The 19,659-nt window shown below is 49.6% G+C and overlaps 1 protein-coding gene across 5 annotated transcripts in view; it reads right to left on the reverse strand.

Moving 5' to 3' along the window:
- Window positions 1-131: 131 nt before the first annotated feature.
- Window positions 132-19,659, reverse strand: part of AMPD3 (adenosine monophosphate deaminase 3) — a 48,263-nt gene continuing 28,735 nt past the window's right edge. For all 5 annotated transcript variants that reach the window (XM_012755827.3, XM_012755821.3, XM_012755819.3 and 2 more), the window contains exons 7-15: window positions 15,096-15,290; window positions 13,685-13,816; window positions 12,996-13,159; window positions 12,122-12,248; window positions 9,139-9,302; window positions 7,864-7,984; window positions 6,597-6,770; window positions 4,944-5,054; window positions 132-3,876 (exon numbers count right to left, since the gene is read on the reverse strand). In XM_012755827.3, coding sequence (XP_012611281.1) covers window positions 3,700-3,876; window positions 4,944-5,054; window positions 6,597-6,770; window positions 7,864-7,984; window positions 9,139-9,302; window positions 12,122-12,248; window positions 12,996-13,159; window positions 13,685-13,816; window positions 15,096-15,290 — 1,365 coding nt within the window. In that variant the 3' untranslated portion in view covers window positions 132-3,699. The remainder of the gene's footprint in view (window positions 3,877-4,943; window positions 5,055-6,596; window positions 6,771-7,863; window positions 7,985-9,138; window positions 9,303-12,121; window positions 12,249-12,995; window positions 13,160-13,684; window positions 13,817-15,095; window positions 15,291-19,659) is intronic.

Raw genomic sequence — 19,659 nt, forward strand, 5'->3', positions numbered from 1 at the left:
ACAGTCACAGTTCAGGTATAGAATATTTAGATATATCACCTTCAGTTGAGATGAATAAAACCCAGGAAAAGATGAATATTGTTTCACCAACACAGCACTCAGAAACAAGTAAAGAGAAAGTCAGACAGATGTGCTTTCAACTCTGCTTTAATCCAAGAGGAAATAAAGGCTTCAGGCCTTGATAAAAACCAAACCGGGAGCTGTGATTTGTTTTCAGGAGGCAGAGCAATGACATTTATCATTTCAACGATACAGTTTGAAGTAACACAAAGTGAACGTGAGCCCTTCAGGATAGGTAAGGTATAACATGCCTCAAGAACTGTTCCTTTTAAAACCTGGGCCAATATACAATTGCCCTTGATTCCAACTGCAAACGCAAAGGAAAGTAGGATTCATCCCCAGAAAGGCCAGTTAAGTACTACAACGTAATAAAAGTGCAAAGTGCTATAGAAGAAGGTGCCTGAGAAGCTTGCAGAGTAGGTAAAAATATAACTCATGTTGGCCGAACTGATTAAAATAATATCCAGGGGAAAAGAAACAAACGTGTGGCTTTGCTCATGAACTATTAGGTCATTAAATATGAAATGTCCGATTTTGAACCAAAACTAGTTTATTAGATCTCAAAACAAGCAGCAATTAATCAAAGTATGCGCTTAAACTATCAACAGTTTTGCCATCTTAACAGTAGCTTGTTTATGCCAGCATTATGCCAGCAGCAGAGAAGCCTAGAGAGTGAGTGGTGACGAAATTGCAAAAGGCATTTTCCATAGCTTGCTGAGAATTGAATATTTTTCCTTGCAAGAAGTGCTCCAAGGCCTGGAAGAAGTGGTAGTGAGCTGGTGAAAGGTCTGGTGAATACGGTTGATGACAGAGACTTTCCAAGTCCAGCTTCTGTAGTTTGAACAGCATTGTTTGAGCAACATGTGGACGAAAATTGTCTTGCAACAGGATTGGCCTGTCTCTATTGACCAATCTTGGCTGCTTAAGCACAAGCATCCTCATCATTTCATCCATTTGGTTGCGGTAGACATTCTGCTGTAATGGATTGACCATGTTTCATGAAGCTGTAGTGCATAACACCAGCGCTGGACCACCAAACAGACACATCTCTTTTTGATGAATATTTGGTTAGGGACCGTTTCAGCACTTCATTTTTATCCAACCATTGTGCTAACACTTGCGATTGTCAAAAATAAATTTTTCATCACATGTGACATACGGTATAGAAATGCTTTGCCTTAATGTTGTGACAGCAAAGAAAGGCAAGCTTCAAGACAATTTCTCTTCTGAAACTCATTTAATTCATGCGGAACCCATCTATCCAGCTTCTTTACCTTGCTGATTTGTTTCAAATGGTCCAATATTGTTGGAATAGTAATGTCAAACCTTGCTGCTAATTCACACATATGTTGGGTTGGATTTACTTCTATTGCAGCTTCCAGCTCATTACCCACGTTGGCCTCAGGTCACCCATGTGGCTCATTTTCAAGGTTAAAATCACCAGAACTGAACTTCTCAGACTATTGACATACTATGAGTTCATTAGCCACATACTTGCCAAACATTTTGTTGATATTTCGAGCTATCTGTGCTGCATTGGTTCCACAATGGAACCCATATTTAAAAATAACACGAATTTTCAACTTACTCATGGTTTCACAAAAATTGCTCTAAAAAAATTTGAAAGAAAAGCACAAGCCAAAACATGCTTTGCAAGACTGAGGATGTACGTTCACAATAAAAATAAAACAAGTTTCAAAGTGAAATGTAAGAGATACCAACTGTCAAACTTACTTAAGGAAATGGTACATTTCATACTTAATAACCTAATAATGTAACCAGGTAGAAGAGAAAAAGCCAAGGTTTTCCTTCTGGGTCTGGTGAGCTTTAGTTTGAAAATTTTGAGTTTTCCTAGAGAATGTCATTCATGTCTGAGTCTTAGTAAAAGATAAATTAGCAGTTATGATAGCTTGGCATGATGCCCAATCTTAAAATAATAAACTTTAAAATTTATATAAATATGATTTGAAATAGTTTTAAATTACTGAGCCACAGTCCTAACAAAAGATACTTGATACAGATGAAATAACAATTAAAAACTGTACAATTCCTATGTTGCAAATGTATACAAATAAAGGCTTTTCAAAAATAATGAATCCCTAAGATAACAATGGATTTTCATTCAATTTCATAATTAGCTATAAGACAGCATATATTTTTGCCTAGTAAAAAAACATTTATAGTTCCATATGCTAAGTTGACAGTGGAGGGGACAGGCATTATAAAGTTACAAGGTAAAATAATCTAGAGTCAAATAAGCAAGTTCACAGGCAACAATAGGCTCTTGTAACTTTTTGATGATTCAAAAGGACATCTTATCATCTGTTTGTCCACAGAAATAGATAGGAAGGTTCTTGAGCAGCTTATTGAGTACTAGGCGCAGATATCCTTAAAAAGCTGCCAAAAGAAACTCATTTAGTTATTCAATAATTTATTGAGCACCTACTACATACCAGGCACTAGTAACACAGATGAAAAGTACACTGGTAAAGCTTAAATTCAGATTAGCTTTTTAAAAAATGCTTTCTTCCTGGCCCCTGGGACCACTGTATCTTCCAAAGAAGTCTTCATATTAGGGAAGGGAGAAATTTTGCCTTTTAAAAAAAATGTGCCAGGTTACAATAATACAAAAACAAAACTAATATTTGTGAGACTTAATGGAATAGTCCTGGTGGAAAGGACTAGATTAGGAGTAAGGAAACCTAGTTGTAGTCCTATTACTCATTAGCTGTGTGACCTGAAGCAGATTTCACTTCACTGGCCCTATCTCTCCATCAGTAACATGATAATTGGGCTACAATCATAGAATACTACAGCCAGAAGGAACAGAAACCATCTAGTCCTGTGCTTTTCAATGTCCTTAGTCCAAATGAAAATATCATGTAACCACCCCAGTATAAAACTGATGAAAGCAGAGTCACTTTGACAGCCTCACTCTCTGCCCCACCCTGAAGTCGCCATAACAGAACACCATTTAAAAACTACTCATCTAGAAGGAACCCTCACTTTCTAGATGAGGCAACCAAGACTCAGAATAGGAGAGACTGTTCTGAGCACATTTGGCTTCCTAACTAGAAAGCAGGGAGGAGGGCTAAATAAAACAGTTTAAGAAATTCATTAAAAATGCAAATTGTCAAGATGGAAGCCTTCTATTTTAACTCTCTCAAAGTGGCCCCCTTGTGAAATGGAGCTTTGAAATTGATTTTGTTTAAGGCAGCCAGCCAGAGGCTGAAATGAACAACTACCAATGTTAACCCACAGGGCCTGTAGAGAGGAGTATGGCAAAACTACACAGACCTCTTATGTCAGTTGGCATTTGACCATGGAAAATCCTGGCCCCAACAAATCGAGCACTGGTGGTTTCAAGAGAAATATTTGGAAAATTATGAACAAGTATAGACAAGTGCCCAGCTCCCAGATCCCTAAGGAGAAGTCACCATCCATTACTCAGAAATATTAACAGAACTATGGGCATGTGAGATCTTACAGTGAACAATGTGACCAGATTTACCAGTTTGAAATTTCTTCAGAGGCATCCTCTTGCTGGAGGAAAGGCCTAGTTTGGTATCTTGACCACTAATAGCCACAGAAGACTTGAAATTAAACCAAAAAGTTAAAATGCATGTTTGAGTGCTGGACCTATTTGGTCAATGCTGTGATCTCTTCTGATTTCATTGCATCAGACAGAAAGCTAAGCTCATTGCATAAGGTCTCATGTCGGAATGCCATCCGGATCTGAGCAACATTTGTCTTTCGAATATCATTTCCTTCAGGTCCTTCTTTATAATAATTTTTTCCCAGAAACTTCTGCTTTTCCTGTGGACCAAGAGAAATACAAAGGAAACAATTCACTTTCTATATCCACATGGGCAGCTTCGACATCAGCCACAGCAAATCAGACTAGTCCCCCTGAGGCAGAACCTCAATCAGGACATCTCAGCCCCACAGAACTCTTACAGAATTCACCCTGACAATCTCAGTCATTCTTCAGATGACCCTTCATTCCTGACTCTGCTTTCCTTGGTCATAAAAAACAAACAAACAAACAAAAAAAAAAACATAAAATCTGTAAGAGCCGCCAGGGATGGAGAAGTCAAGGTGGAGGCTTGTACAAGACTGTAAGTCCCTCCTGGGAGTTGACAAGGACAGACAGTAAGTATTCCTGGGGAGGGCCAATCCAAGGAACCAAACTCCACATGAAGAGAATCTTAAGCCTTTCACTCCTGTGCATCATCATCCAAGAAGAGCGGCACCTAATGCAGCCACTCCCCATACCAGTGACATCACCCAAGGGAGGCGCCCAGGGACCCGAGATACCATCCAGAACATGGTTCTCAGTGCTCCACATCAGAATGACTTATGGAGCTTTACAAAAAATTGCTGATGCCCATCTTCAAGGTTTTTATTCAATCTAGACACTGTTCGTCTACTCAAGAAATGCTGAGTGCTTACTATGTGCCAGGGACTGTTCTAGGGCCTGAGGATATGATGCTAAACAAGTCTGCAGAGCAGACCTGTTCCCATTCTAGTGGGGAAGACACACAGCTAAATACATCAGTAGTAATGAACATTATGAAGAAAAACAGATTAAGAGGATAGAAAATGATGGCAGGTATGTGGCTGCTTTGGAACGGGTGATCAGGGAAGGCCTCTCCAAGGAGGTGACGTTGAATAGAGGTCTCAAAAGGGGGGCAGGAGCAGCTGTAAAACCCCAGGAGGCTCCGAGGATTCTCTCCCGGGGCCCAAGTGTCAGTATGCCAGGGACCCTGCCTGCTCTTTCATCACAGGTCCCCAGTGCCTAGAAGGCGCCCTGGCACACAGTCAGCCGTCACCATTTGTTGAAAGGCCAGGAGGGACAGAGGCAGCATTGTCACATGCCATACCTGATGTGAGAGGCCGCTCTGCAGCACGCTGTTCCTGGCGATCTCGCACAGGTCGCACGTGCTCAGCTTCCACACTTGGGCTGCAATGGCATATTCTTCCATAAGGGCTTCCTAGATCCCTCCCCCAAAAGTACATGCATTAGATGGGAGAAATCCATTTCAATGCTTCACATGTTTCCATAGCTAAAAACATCAGACATTGCAGAGTTAATTTTTTTCTTTACTAACTAGCACCTGGATCAGCAAACATCACACCTTAAATTCCTAACTCCTAAGGTCTTTTTTGTGTGAAACCATAGGCTATTAAAGAGAGATAGAAAAGCACATCTCCACACTCATTCATTGACCAGTTCTGAAAGCCTGTCACATTTGAAGCCCTGTGCCAGTCAGCAGGGACATGTGTATGTACAAATATACACACACATACATATACGTGTGTGTGTGTATATATGAGCAAAGTACTAAGAGCAGAGATGGAACCTTGAGTAAGAATGAGAAGTGCTCGTAGGATAAGCAGTAAGACAGTATGAAAAGGATTTGGGTTTGTGCTGTGGTTTTGCTTTCCCTTCTGGGATGTGTCTGCCATTACTCACCAGTTCTTCCATTGCCTCGCTAGCCTACAGCAGTGCTTCTCAAAGTACGGTCCAAGGATCCCTGGGGGTTCCCACAACCTTTTGAAAGGGTCTCCTTTCCCAATTATGTATCTTAATGAGGCAAGATTTTTTTTTTACATACTTTGATAAAAACAGCAAATGGGATGCAGAAGCAGATTTGAGAATCCTGCTGATTCTATTAAGACATTAAAGAAACTCACAAAACTCTAAGACAGTGCCCTTTTCTATTTTTGTTTGGGGAAATAAAGTTATTTTCAAAAAAACTGCTATTTGTGTAATATTTAATAGGTTTATTAATGTTTTAAAATAAGTTAATATTTTTAAATTTCTCATTAGCTTCTAACAAAGCAAATATCAGTAGATATGACCCACATAAGCAACAGCTCTTTGAGAGCCTCAATTCTCATTAAAGGGGTCCAGAAATCAAAATGTTGGAGAACATCTGTCCTAGAAGATTCTGGTGCTTCTGTTTTTACTAACCATTGGCTGGTCTTATCAACACCATCACAGTGTGCTAGGTAGACAGTTGAGGCTGGTCCCCATGCATGATACCTCCTTCCCCTTCTCTTTTCCCAGAGATTCAAGGTGTAATAATAATAATGCACTGATTTAAAAGGTAGCTAAATCTTTTGAATACAAGCTATATGCAGGAACTAGATTAGACTCTTTGTATCATGACCTTAGTCCTCATAGTAAGGTAGAGGTCAAGACAGTTTTATCTCCATTTTACAGATGAACAGGGATTCTAATCAGAGGCCTAATAACTTTCCAAGGTCTCAGGGCCAGTAGACGTCAAAGAAAGGGAAAATAGAGAAAGGCAAAGATATTAAATTGTGTCTTCAAAGGTTCAAGGACCCCAAAGAGAGGGCTCCTGGAAGGAACACCTTTCCCTTGCCAGTGGTTTACCTCTTGTCTTCACTGGACAACCAACCCCATCCCAAATGCAGAACTGAGCCATGGTCTCAGGTCCCTACAATGGGAGGACAGGCTAGGACTGATGCCTGCTGGGGCACCACTGTCCTTTCCCCAAAGTCCTCACCTTCGTGTAATGGAACTGCATGGGGTCATCCGTGGAGAGAGAAACATGTAGTCCCTTGTGCAGGAATTCCCTCAGAGGGTTCTTGGAATATTCAAGGAACAGACTGTTGTTGCTAAGAGGAGACATGGCAATGGGGATCTGAGCAAGGTAGTAGAGATACTGCAATACTGGACTCTGCAAAAGAATCACCAAACTCATGAGACAAGTGCCAGAAAGTGTGGTGGGGGGAGGGCGGAGAGAGGGAGACGGGAGGGAAGATGCATTCATCAGTGGAAACCAGGGGTCTCAGCAGTATCTGCACAAGTGTCCAAACCAACCGTGACTTCCCAAGCCAGGACACCCAGACCCAATGTCCCCTTCATCTCCTTCCTACATCTCATGCCCAGCTCTCCCTGGTACCTGCCTGCTGTTTGAAGTGCTCACTCTTGCTGCAGACTTGGAGGTATGGCTCAGAGCAGGAAGGGCAGCCAACCCCAGCCTGCATCTTCTGCTCCCCTCCCCCAGCACGGACCCATTGGGCAGTCTGGGAGATGCCCGACTTTTGCTGTTTTGTCACTTTGACTACAAACATTCAGTTGAACCTGTAAACACTTCAGCTCCTCACAGATGAGCCCTGAAGGGACAGGAAAGGTCAGACCTGACCTCGCTAGTGTGGTTTTCTGATGTAACACCTGCCCCACCCAAAAATGTGACCTATGGTGAGACCTCGCCAGGACCAGGGCAGGGGAGCATATTGAGCAAACACTGTTCCTGCAGAAGCGACCCAAAATGCAGAGAAGACCACACACACCAGTGGAAAGGTAGATGAGCTGTGTGTCCAACAAGTGGGGGCTGGTCAATTATAGACTGGGTGGCAGACCCTTCATCCAACGACAGCCTTTAGAATGAGGAGCACAGGGATGATGGGTAGCACCAAACAATGTTACACATGGGGACAAAGCAGGATCCAAAACTCTGAGTTCATTATGATAAGAAGCACATTAAAAATATGCTCCGGAAAAAAGATGGATATTAGAAGTATTAAAAAGCTAATAATGCTTACTTCTATTAAGGTAATAGCAATACGTGGTTTTTTTTTCCATTTCTACATTTTTTGGAAAGTCTAAAATGTGATGAGTTTATGTTACTTTCATAATTACCAATGAAACCAAGGTGACTACAGACATCCCAGCCCAGTAAAGGCCCCAGCCTTCTGGCATCACTGGCCAAGACTCCCAGGGACAACAGGAGTCACTGCAGGGCCATCTCCTGTAAGTGGACTGGTTACCTTCTTGAGGAGTAGCCCATGGGAGATGTTGTCGGCAGTTAGGAAGGCAGACACCAGGTGGGTGATGGAGCCAGCCTCCCCACAGTGTGGCCGGAACAGGAATGTGCTCAGGCTGCGTTCCCTGTAGGAGAAGGAGGGCCCCGGGTCAGGAAGAACCCCTGGTTTCCTCTGCCTGGGGCTCCTACCCCCAATTGAGACCAAATCCGGGGGCAAAAGCCACCCATGGCAAGGTCAGCATGGCTGACCCAGTGCACCCTGGAAATTACTCCTCCTAAAATGCAGAGGCCCAGGCCCCAGAGCCCCTCAGAATCAAGAGGCATCATCTCTGGGGGCAGAGAAGGGGTCTAGTGGTGGAAAGAGACCCTGTCCTCCCGCCACTCTCCTCTACCCCTCCTCACCAGGCCATGTGTCCCACATTTATAGACCTCCAGAGCAGGAAAGGCCTTGAGAAACCATCGAGTCCAGCCTCTGTGTTATAAAAATGGGCAAACCAAGGCCCAGAGAGTAGAGTCTGTAGTCCAAGCCACTGAGCAGATCAGTGACAAAGGTAGAACTAGAACCCCCATCTTCAAAAGCTCAGCCCAGGACTGCCTCCAGCCTACCAGGCCATTTCTTTCAATCAGGGCCCCATTTGAAACCTCCAAACCCACAAACCAGCGTGGGCTTAGGCTAAGCGAGTGGCCCCAAGGCCCAGCAGGGGCAGGCAAGATGCAAGGCTTACAGGGAAGGGAATGGCCCTGGGCAGCCAATTCCCACCGTGTGCCTTGTCTACATGTGTATTGGTGGGAGGAGCCTGTGCATGTGACGCCATCCCTGAGAGCATGCATCTAGTTAGTGTTTGGTTCCCTGTTATTTGGCCAGTGCCTGAGATAATGCCTGCCACATTGCAGATGCAGTCATTTGCTGAAAGAATACATGCATGTGTGGACATTGTTAGTGTGATGGTAAGTGAGCATGCATGTGTGTTGGCATGTCTCTGTAGTCTCAGGGATGTACAGGTACACATGGACTGTGTTGGTGAGTGATATGTCTACATGAACACATGTGTATACATGAACATGTGTGGGGTGTGGCTACATTGTATGCTATATGGTACAGGTCTGTACTGATATGTGTTGTGGTAGGCATGCCTGCGTGTGTGATCGTGTGGAGACATGCCTTGTGTGGTATGCTGGGGAGCATCATGTGTTTTGAGGTATGTGGACATGTGTTTGGTTCAAATGCACAGGGACACATGGATCACATACATGTGAGTGCTCACACACAAACACATACCTGCGGAGGTTGTTGAGCACCATGATGTTGGCATACATGTAGTACAGGTAGTAGCTGTAGGGCGGGTTCTGCTCACTGGTCCAGATGTCTGGGCTGGGGCTCTTGTCCGAGAACATGTGGTCACTGTGCTTGGACTCATCATCCACGCTGTCAAACCCTGTCACCTGGGCAGGAGGAGGGGTCCTGAGCTTCAAGACAAGGCAGGCCAGGCCAGATTCGGGCTCGGCTCAGCTTCCCAGGCTCAGAGCCAAGCTGCCAAAGGGGAGCCTATGCCCCTTAGGTTCATACCTCAGCAGGGGACCCTGTGGGCTGGCTGAGGCCACATTCCTCCTACGGATGGAGATGGGAAGTGGGTACAATGTTTGCCCCTCCAGGGCTTCCAAAGGTAGCCAGGAGGCCAGGCTGGAGAATGCCAAGCCCTGGTATGGTGGTGGTGACAGTGGGAGACACTCAGCCAGGCCAGGTAAAGAATGAAGTGGCCACACCCACTGCTTGTCCCGCTGCTGTGCCAAGGCCCCAATGCTGCAGGGTGCAGCAACCACTGCCATCAGCAGCAGTGCACACACATCAGTTATATAGTACTCAGAGCAAGCCTGAGGGTGGGGTTGGCTGCAAACCCCATTTTACAATTGAGCAAACCAGGGCCAGAGCAATTAAGTAAGTTGCCCAAGAGACAACCAGGCTCTGAGCACACGTGAGCTTGGGCTATGGACCCTTTGGGGCTGTAGGTGGAGGATACCCTAGGGCATGGCCAGGTGTGGCCAGGAGAAACCAGCCAGATGCCTCACAAATAGACCAAGAGGGTCCTTGCCAGGCTGAGCCTCAGTTCCTGGGAGGCAGCTTTGCTCTCCAGTCCCCACTGGGAACTGTCCTCCAAGCTGGGCCAGAGGAGCCTCAGGCAAACCCCACCCTTCCACTGCAGTTACGCCTTATCTGGGACCCAACTGTGGCCTAGAGGGCCCCACCTAAGTCACCAGAGCCTTCTGGCTAATCCCAGAGGCCCAGCCCCAACCAAGAATGTATTAATACCTATGGCGGACACGGGCTCTCAGCCAGCACGTAGGGAAGGTTTGCTAACAAGTGGCCTTTCACTCAGCCACAGCAGTGCTTTAGGGAGGGGCCTCTGAATACCAGACGGGAGGAAGAGACTGTCCACCTCACTCCACATGTGGCCCAAGCTGGGGCCTCCCAGCCCAGCTCAGACCCCAGCCAGGTCTGCCGAGACTGTCTCCCGTAGCTACATGGGCAGGAGGGGCCCAGAAGAGCAAGGCACCACACGGGTCGTGGTCGGAATCTCCCATGTCGCAGAGCCTTATGTGTCAAAGGAAAGGACAGGGTCCCAGATACAGTTCTAAGCTTGCCTAGGTGGGCCTGGGGGACCAGGGAAGAACCTGAGCTGTGCTCTGTGCTTCACCTGAACTTTCTGGGGCCCAACAGGGGAACCATGCCAGCCCCTCGGCCAGGGGCTCTGTCCAACTGATGCAGAGCCTCACCCTCGGGCCTCAGGCACGAAATAGGTGCAAACCCTACCTTCCTCCTCCTCCTCCCCTCCAAGCTTGCTCTTCCCCCACTGTTGGCAGTGGCCCCTGAACATGCACCATCCACCTTTCCCACAAGTAGCTGGGTACCTGGAAGGTGCCCCAGACTCCCCTCGTGTCCTCCCGTCTCTGCCCAGGTCCTGTCGGGGCTACACCCACAATTCTCACCAACCCCGCGCTGCCCAGAGTCCCTGCCTGCCAATGCCCACAGCCATGGGCTGCTAGCTGCTGCACACCCTGCTTTTCCTATTGGGGAGACAATACAGAATAGGGGTTCCTGGCACATGCTCTGCAGTCAGGCTGCCTGGACAAGAATTCCAGTTCTGTGCTTTTCAACTGTGTAATCTGTTTTAATTTCCAGCTTCAAAGGGCTGTTGCAAGGAGTAAATGAAATAATACGTGGAGAGCACGTATCAGTGTCTCACACACAAGAGGCACATAATGATTTGATTAACAACAAAATGGTGATAATAGGGTCACATGAAGTGGTGTACGTGAGGTCATGTGGTACATGGCTAGGCCAGGCAGCAAGGACTCAGTACACATGAGCTGTCGCCACTAGTTCAAGCTCCCCTTGGGTGTCCACGGCTGGAGCAAGCCCCTCGCTCCCATCTTGCCCCCCACCCAGCTGCCTTCTGTTCCGGACCATTCACCCCACAACAGCCAGAATGATGTTGGTCTAAAACAAATTCAACGATGTCCCTGTTTATCCCAACACTTTCTGGGCAGTCCCTACACACACACACACACACACACACACACACACACACACACACACACGGTGAAAACCACCCCATCACCTCCACAGGGAGCTGAACTTGCTTCTCATCACCTGACACCCTCTTCATCACCCGACACCCTCTTCATCACCCAGGCATCCTGAGGAAGGGCCAGTTCCCACCTTCACTCCCCTCTTGGTTAAGTCTCTCCCCCATTGCTTCTCTCTCTTGCCTACAACTATCCAAACATGGAAGAGTATATATTTTGTGAGGCTTCTTAACCAAACATGGTGTGAGGACCTCTGTTTCTAGGCAAAAGCAGGAGAGTTCAAATGTCTGCCTTTCTCAAGAAGCCCCGAGGCTGCTTGGTGCCCCTGAAGGCCGGATCCCGTCTTTCCAGCCTCAGCAGCCAGAAACCAAGTCCCCAGTCTTTGCCCACCATGGCCCTCCCCAGCTAGGGGCATAGCCTGCCCCCAAAACCATCACCCACCACTCCTGACCCCCAGGGCTGTCCCTGAGGAGAAGGGGGCTTGTGCTCCCTGGGGGAGGCTCTCTTATGTAGAAATTCAGCTTCTTGGGGCTGGCAACCCCATGCCTAGGGCGTGTGGGTGACGGGGTCTGAGAAGCCATGGTGAAAGGCAAGGCGAAAACCTGACCCAGTACACATGGAATCCACCCTCTCCCTCCGCCACTATGAGCCTTGCCTAGGATGCCCCCCACACTTACATATTTAAGGAAGAGGTGAAGCTCCCGGTGATCTTGGGGGTTGATTGTGGCCTGGAAAAGGGGCAGGAAGATGTTCTCCAGCATCTTCCCAAAGCTTGGCAGCAGCTTCTTGGACCTAAATATGTCACTGTGGGGTAGCAAATACTCGCTTATCAGGTGGGCCTAACAGTCCCCTTGCCCTGGTGGAGTAAGCTCCAGTCTCCTCCTCAGGCAGCCCAGAGGAGGGTCAGAAGTAGCCTGAACACAGATCCCTCCTTTCCCCCAACCCTCAGGCAGTGTCAGCAATCCTAGGCTCTGGTTTGCAAACTCTACACCCACCCACCTATCAGGGCACTTTCTCAAGCAGAGGCCATTCTGGGAGTGAGGTGGTGGGATTCAGGCTGACCAAGAGGCAGAAAGATAAGTCCTCCAATTCCCAGTGACACAAACTCTCTGCCACTCAGCTGTTTCCATAAACCACACACCCCAGCCCATCCCAGGGCCATGAGCCCCACACTGGCCAGCTACCTGGAGAGGACAGCAGAGGTGTGAGTGATACCAGGGAGAAGGCCAGCAATGTAGGCCAATGCCAGGTCACCCCATACTCTGGCCACACCAGAAGGGCAATCCGTCCTCAACCCTCCATGACAAGAGGGCTGGGGTGGCAGTTCCCCAAGGACTCTGCACATGAACTCTTATTCTTTGAAAAATATGTAAGTGTCACAAGGACATCTTTGCCAATCACTCCTTCCTGTGGAAAAACCCCTGGAGGGGACCAGCCTGAGCTGGCACCAGAATAGGCCCCACCCCTCAAGAGTGCAGACTCAGCAGCCCATGTGGGACAGGGTGTCATCTCTGGAGGGCACAGGGCTGACAGCAGGGCCACCTCACTTACTAGATCCGAGGCACCTGGATGATCCAGCGCATGTTGGGTGAGTAAACCTTGTGCTGGATGAACCAGCGGGCCAGGCTGGTCCACTCCTCCGGACTGCGGCCGTAGATGGACAGCCGCGGCTCTGAATACTGGTACTTGCTCTCCTCCAGCTCCCGCGCCACCTCCTGGCACCAAGAAGAGTTTGGGTCAGCCCATGAGCATCCCAGTCACATGGGAGACCCCAACCCCAGCCCAGTGTCACCAGCCAGGTCCTGCAGCTCCCTCAGCTCCGGGCTAGGAGGTCAGATCCAAATCCCCAGGGCTGCCTGCTGCCTGCGAGCACTCGCTCTGCTGTAGCAGAGGCTCGCCTGGGCAGGAAGGCCTTGAGTTGGCACCGTCATGCTGCCGGCAGCAGAGGCATGTCCACGTGGAGCTAGCCTGCACCCAGCCACGTTCAGGCTGCAGAGAGACACGGTGCCATGAGCTCAGCCAGGGTGGATGCCTTCCCTTCCTCTTCCCTGCAATTGGCACACACAGCACCTCCTGCCTGCACTATGGCACTGGGTGCCTGGGCACCTTGGCCCCTGCCTGAGCTGATGGTGGACAGAGGGGGGGGGAAGGAGACAGGCAGCCACACAGGACCCCTGCTCTCCGCAGGCAGATGCTGTTGGGTCTCTGGGAGGCCTTGGAGAGGCTGAGGGCCCACTCACCTTGACCATCCGAGCAAAGTACTCTCCTCCCAGGTAGTTCTCAGTTTTCAAATATAGGTCACGCAGCTCACTGGCACCCACAGGGTTGTATTTGGAGTTGAACTTGTCAAAGCGGTGGAACGTCTGCCGGCCCTGGGGGGAGAAGAACACCCCCAGGTCACCACCTTGTTCTGCAGCTACCACACACATTCCCCCCCTCCCCCAGGCCTTCACAAGGTGGCCTTCCCTGTGGCCACACTGCAACCTGTCTTCTATGTCACTCGTTTCTTGCATGAAATTTTGGCCACTCCTAAGGGCCAGGACCATGGATCCTCACTTGGTCAGCACAGGGTCCTTTTATGAGGCCCTCTGTGAAGGAGCAGCAAGGGCCTCGTGCCTCAGGTGCCACAGCCAGGGACAGGTCTGGCTTAGGGAGCAGAGGACACCAGACTATTGGTCAGTAATAAAGTGTTGCCTATCACTACTCAGACTTTATAAAGCACTTTCTCCACACCATATTATTCACCATATTATTTAACTTTGTTAAAAAACAAAGTTATTATGCCAAAACATATATAACACAAAATTTACCATCTCAGCCATTTTTAATTGTACAGTCCAGTGGCATTAAGTACATTCACATTGCTGTGCCACCATCAGCTCTATCTCCAGAACTTCTTCCTTGTCCCAAACAGTGTACCCATTAAACACTAACTCCCCACTCCTTCCTCGCCCCAGCTCCTGGTAACCGCTATTCTCCTTCCTGTTTCTGTGAATTTGCCTACTGTAGATGCCTCATATAAGTGGAATGATACTTGTCATTACGTGTCTGGCTGAATAACATTCCATGGCAAGGATACACCGCATTTTGTTTACCCACCCATCTCCTGACAAGCTCGGCTCGCATCCCCTTCTGGCTGTTGTGAATAAAGCTGCTGAGAGCGTGGTGTGCAGGTGTCTGTCCTAGTCCCTGCTTTCAATTCCTGTGGGTGTACACCTAGGAGTGGAATTGCTGGAGCAGACGCTAATTCTGTACTTCACTTCTTTAGGAACCACCCTACTGTTTTCCCCAGCAGGTGCACCATCATTCAGTGTCTTCATAACTTTGTCAAGTTAGTAAGGAGCATGGCAATCACCATTTTACAGGCAAGGAAATAACAGCTTAAGTGAGTTGCCTAAGGGCACAACACTCCTGAGTGGTAGGAGTGGGGTTAATACTGAGGCCCCTCTGACCCCAAGTCACACGTGCTTTTCCCCTGTCCCATGGCCACCCCAGAGGCCACATGACCTCTCACAGCCTCCACGGTTAGAAGAGAAAGCGCAGCCTCCACAGCCAGCCTCCCTCCAAGCACAGTCCTGTGACTTTTCGGGGGGCCGGGTCTGCAGTCAGGGCTGCTTTCTGACTACAGCCCTGGGGCAGACGCCCACTCACCGCGTGGACGTCCAGCGAGTCCACGGTGAGGTCGTAGGGGTCCATGTGCAGGCTGTCGAACACCTGCCGCAGCGAGATCTTCCGGCCCCGCTTCTCAGCCACAATCCTGTCGGGCTCCGTCTGGTACGTGTGCTTGATAAAGCGTAGCAAGTGCTTCTGGTTCATGCAAGCAGCCGCGTGGATGTGCGTGTCCACCTGGAACACAGCACCCCCCAGCCCATGAGCCGGGCCACCTCCCCTGGTAACAAGAGTTAGGACATCCAACCCTCAGTGTGGAGCACAGAGCCTCACCAACGCCAGGATCCCTCTCCCGTCCTCCACTGGACTGTGGAACTGGTGTCTCTCTCTTCTGCCTTGCTGCCCAATCCACCTCCTTACAGCACCCAGAGATCTTTTCAAAATGTAGATTGGCTCGGGCTACTCCCTTGTTAACAAACCATCAATGGCCCCCATGAGCCTCAAGGAAAAGCCCAAGGTCCTTAGCCTGGGGTTCAAAGCCTACTTCAAGCCTTACCTCTCAACCTTGTCACTGCCCCCTTCTGTGCTCCAGCCATGACCAGCCACTTCCAGGTGCTCAAGGAACCCACCATGTCACTTCACCCATGTCTCAGCCTGAAGTGCCTTCCTTCCTCCCGACCAATCTCGCCCGCCTGGAAATTCCCACAACCGCCTCTATCTGGAAGCCAGCCCTGATCCCCCAAGCACAGCTGATCACTCCTTCCCTTGCCCGACCTGGAGACACCTAGTACAGACCTCCATTGCTGTACATGTCCTCCTGAGCCACTCCAATATTTTTCTGTCTATACCTTCACTAGACTGGGAGCTCCTCAAGGACAGGGACAGTGTTTGATGCATCTAAAGTGTCCAGCACCTACCCCAGAGCCTGAGTCGAAGTATTAATTGAACCAATGGATGGATGAACAAACGAACAGATGTGATGGTTCTAATGGCTTCAGTGATAACCCTGAGGGGCCACCAAAGGTGCCACAAAATCCCACTCTTCCCCCAATTGCTCAGACCCCCAGAGCATGTCCAGAGCAAACCTCCATGTGGGGGGTGAGTGAGGAGGACAGGCACCCAGGGCCAGCCCCCACCACACCATTTCCTTGGCTAGTTACACTTCACCCAAACCCAAAGGCATCTAAACCCCAAGAAGCAGCGGCTCTACCAACCCTAAGTAAACAGGTGGACTCAGGCTGTGAGGCCCAAGGCCAAGGATCATAAAGCAAATCCTGAAGAGCAGAAATGTGTATTTACACAGGGAGCTTGGACTTCTCCCCACGTTGCATGGAAAGGCAGCTTCCTTGCAGAAAGCACTAGGAAGGAGCCCAGCAGGGTCTCAAAATACCTCATGGGATTTCTCATGTCCTCTATAGCATGCTAAACCCTGTGACACTCAACTGTCACCTTGCATTTCTGGCCTCTCCTTTCCAACCTCCTCAGTCATCTTACCCTCACACCCAGACCTCCCAGTATTGGCATTTCTTCAGGCCTGGTCCTGGGCCCTCTTGTCCTATCACTGCACTGTCTCTCCAGTGGTGATGTGATTCATTTCTGTGCACTTAATTAACTTATTTATACCAACTCCCAAGTCTATATCACCAGCTCAAAGCTCCAGAATTGTAACACTTGCCTATTTGACATCTCCACTTGGGTAACACAAGGCAGTTCACATTCAACATACCCAAAAATGGACTCTCCATTTCTGACCCCAGCCCAAACCTGGTAGTCTCCCAGGTTTCCAAATCCCAGGAAACAGTGTGTCCCACACCCACATACTGGAAAACTGGAGTCATCCTTGGTGTTCCCGTCTCCCTTCCCTCAACACCAGCCAGTCCCGTCAGTTCTGCCTTCCAAGCAGATCTTAAATCCGTAACCTTCACCACCCCCCCGAGTCCAAGTCTGTGTGCTCTCACACCTGGATTCACAGCGACCCCTAACTGGTCTTGCCCCTGTTCCTCTTGCTCTGGTTCAATCCATCTCCCACACCCAGAAGCTAGAATGTACTTTTTAAATGCAATTTTATTCTGTTATGAGATATTCTTCATTAATGAAGGCCCTGCTAATATTCCCTGGCCCCTACCTATTTCCCCACCCCTCATCCCTACTCTCTTTTTCACTGTGCCTCACTCACAAGACAGCCCTAAAGACATGAAGCCCCAGTCAAGCTGACAGATGGCCTGAAGCCACAGTGGGCATCATGACTCCACTTCCATGAGCCCAGGGGGCCTACAGGAGGTCCCCAGGGAGGGAGACAGCAGCCTCGCAGGCCAGGGTGCTGCCAGCCACAATACTATACTCTGGGGTGACTGCTGCAGCTGCCTAGGCACTCTGCCAGGGCTGGGGTGAGGTGGCGGCTGACCTCAGGGCAGACAGTGCCGTCCACAGCTGGCTGGGCATCTCCGAGTCATGCCGAACCAGACATTTGATATATTGGACCTCTGTGCGCATCGTACCAGCCAGCTCATGTTGCTGGCCACATCACTCACTCATCAGGGTCCTTCCTGCCATTAATCCTGCACTACTGCCAGAAAGACAGACCACTGGGCATCACAGAATTAGAACATTCAAGGCACCAAAAACTAAAACATCACCAAAGCATGATGTAAAGGCTCGGGCCCCCTGAGGACGAGGCCGGCTCGTGGGATGCACAAGAGGTCAGCAGGGCTCAGCTCAGCTGGACACAGCTCAGTGCAACTACCTCAGCATGACTCAGCACATTCTGGGCTTCCTGGTTGTGTCCTCCAGGTTTACCAATGACACACCACAGGGGGTTCAGCCTGTCCTCACCCCCATGAGTCACAAGATAAAGGAGGAAAACAACAGGACAATCCAGGAAGCACGCAATCCGAACTTCAGAATCTCAAGTGATTATTTTAGGAACAAGCAAAAGAGGCTGCCAGTAGAGGGCAGTGTTTTCAACTCACCAGAGGATCTGAGCGCATTCCCTGCTTTTCACCCAAGATCCAGGTCTAAACAAATAGAGTTTCCAAACAGGGCTGGCCAATACCTGGAGCTAGGCCATTGCTGACCATTTCTGTACCCGTGGCAGATATCAGTAATCGATTACAGCACTCCTTTCACTGAGCTTCAGGCGTAGCCTCAGGTAGCCACTACCAGTTGGTCAGGTTTGGCACAGAAGATGAAAACTATTTGCCATCCTTGATATGACATTTAAACCAAAGTAGATTATACCTACTTGTACCCAACTCCCAAGCAGCAGACACACTTATTAGCCTTTTCAACATAGCTCTGAATAGAAAAGTGTCTCGGGTCCACAGTCCTGCTGGTTGGGCCTCACGGTGTCATAGTTCGTCACCTTCTGTGACGCTGCAGCTGCTTTCAGAGACACCACCCACCCAGACCCACGGCCACGCCACAGCTCCTGCCCCCAGAGCACAGCCCTGGCCTGCCCCGGGGCATGAAAGCCTCTTCAGACACACAGAGGCCACCCTCCCCGCCCATTCTGGACTTCAGAAAGCCAGCTCCCCTCCTCACAGAAGAGGCTGAGGCTAATACAAAGCAGCCAGCACCCAGGGGCAGGCCTCCCCCTCACCCAGGAGGAGCAAGCATAGGCCTGACTCACAGCAGACCTGGACCCATGTTCATGGACTGACTGGTGCCAGAGAACAGGCCACTGTGTCACGGCACAAGTGCCAAGGCCATCTCTTTCCAGAGAGTACATTAACCTCCAGGCTGACAGGGAACCCTCGGCACTGGCTCTGAGATGCAGTCACAGCCCAGGGCCAGGACACTGTCCCACGCTGTGGCCACAGAGCAGCTGGGAGGCCCAGCAACACCCAGAAGCAAACAGTGCCAGAGCCAGCCCTGTCAGCAAGGACCTTTGTCCCAGGCAGCAGGAAGCAGGCAGGCCCAGCACACTCACGCATGCAGAGGGCAGGGCTGCACTGAGCAGGGCCAGGAGTTCCCTTGGACACCTGCCTGGGCACGGGCCAGGTACGTGGGATGCTTCGGGCAGGGTGGGAGGAGCTCACACAGTGACTGAGGCACCCACCTGTCTGAACACCTAAGGCTCACACAGAAGGAACAAGTGGTACTTGAAGGTGAAAATGCCAGGCTGGCCAGGCTGGTGGTGTTTACCACACGACATTTCATCTCTGCCTGGAAGTCCCCATGACAGTTCCATGAGCTTCTCAGGGCCCATGAGCTGAAGCCAAACTCTCACCTCTTAAAGCTCCCGATCCCATCCAAGTAGGAGTCCACCTACAGCCTCCGGGCATATAACAGAGGTGACCACCTGCACTGCTGAGTGCTCCCAGCTACCAGGTCAGGGAGGCTCGGCTGGGCTTTTGGGAGGAGCCGCATCCTCCCTTGACCCACCCTCCCTTATCAAAGCTCACCCCAGGGAGGGGCAGCCCTCAAGAGGTCCCAGCTGGGATGGAAGCCCCTGTGGAGATGACAACCCCACTGTGACTCAGCAGGCTTGGCCACCCCTCCTCCAAGCAAAGCCTGATTCCCACCCTTGCCCCAGGAGCTTCTCTCCCAGCTCCCTGCCATAGCCGGAACACCTCCCTGCCTTCTCTAGAAACCCACGGCCCCGCGT

The sequence above is a fragment of the Microcebus murinus genome, chromosome 4, assembly GCF_040939455.1.
Source record: "Microcebus murinus isolate Inina chromosome 4, M.murinus_Inina_mat1.0, whole genome shotgun sequence".
Classification (NCBI taxonomy): Eukaryota; Metazoa; Chordata; class Mammalia; order Primates; family Cheirogaleidae; genus Microcebus; species Microcebus murinus.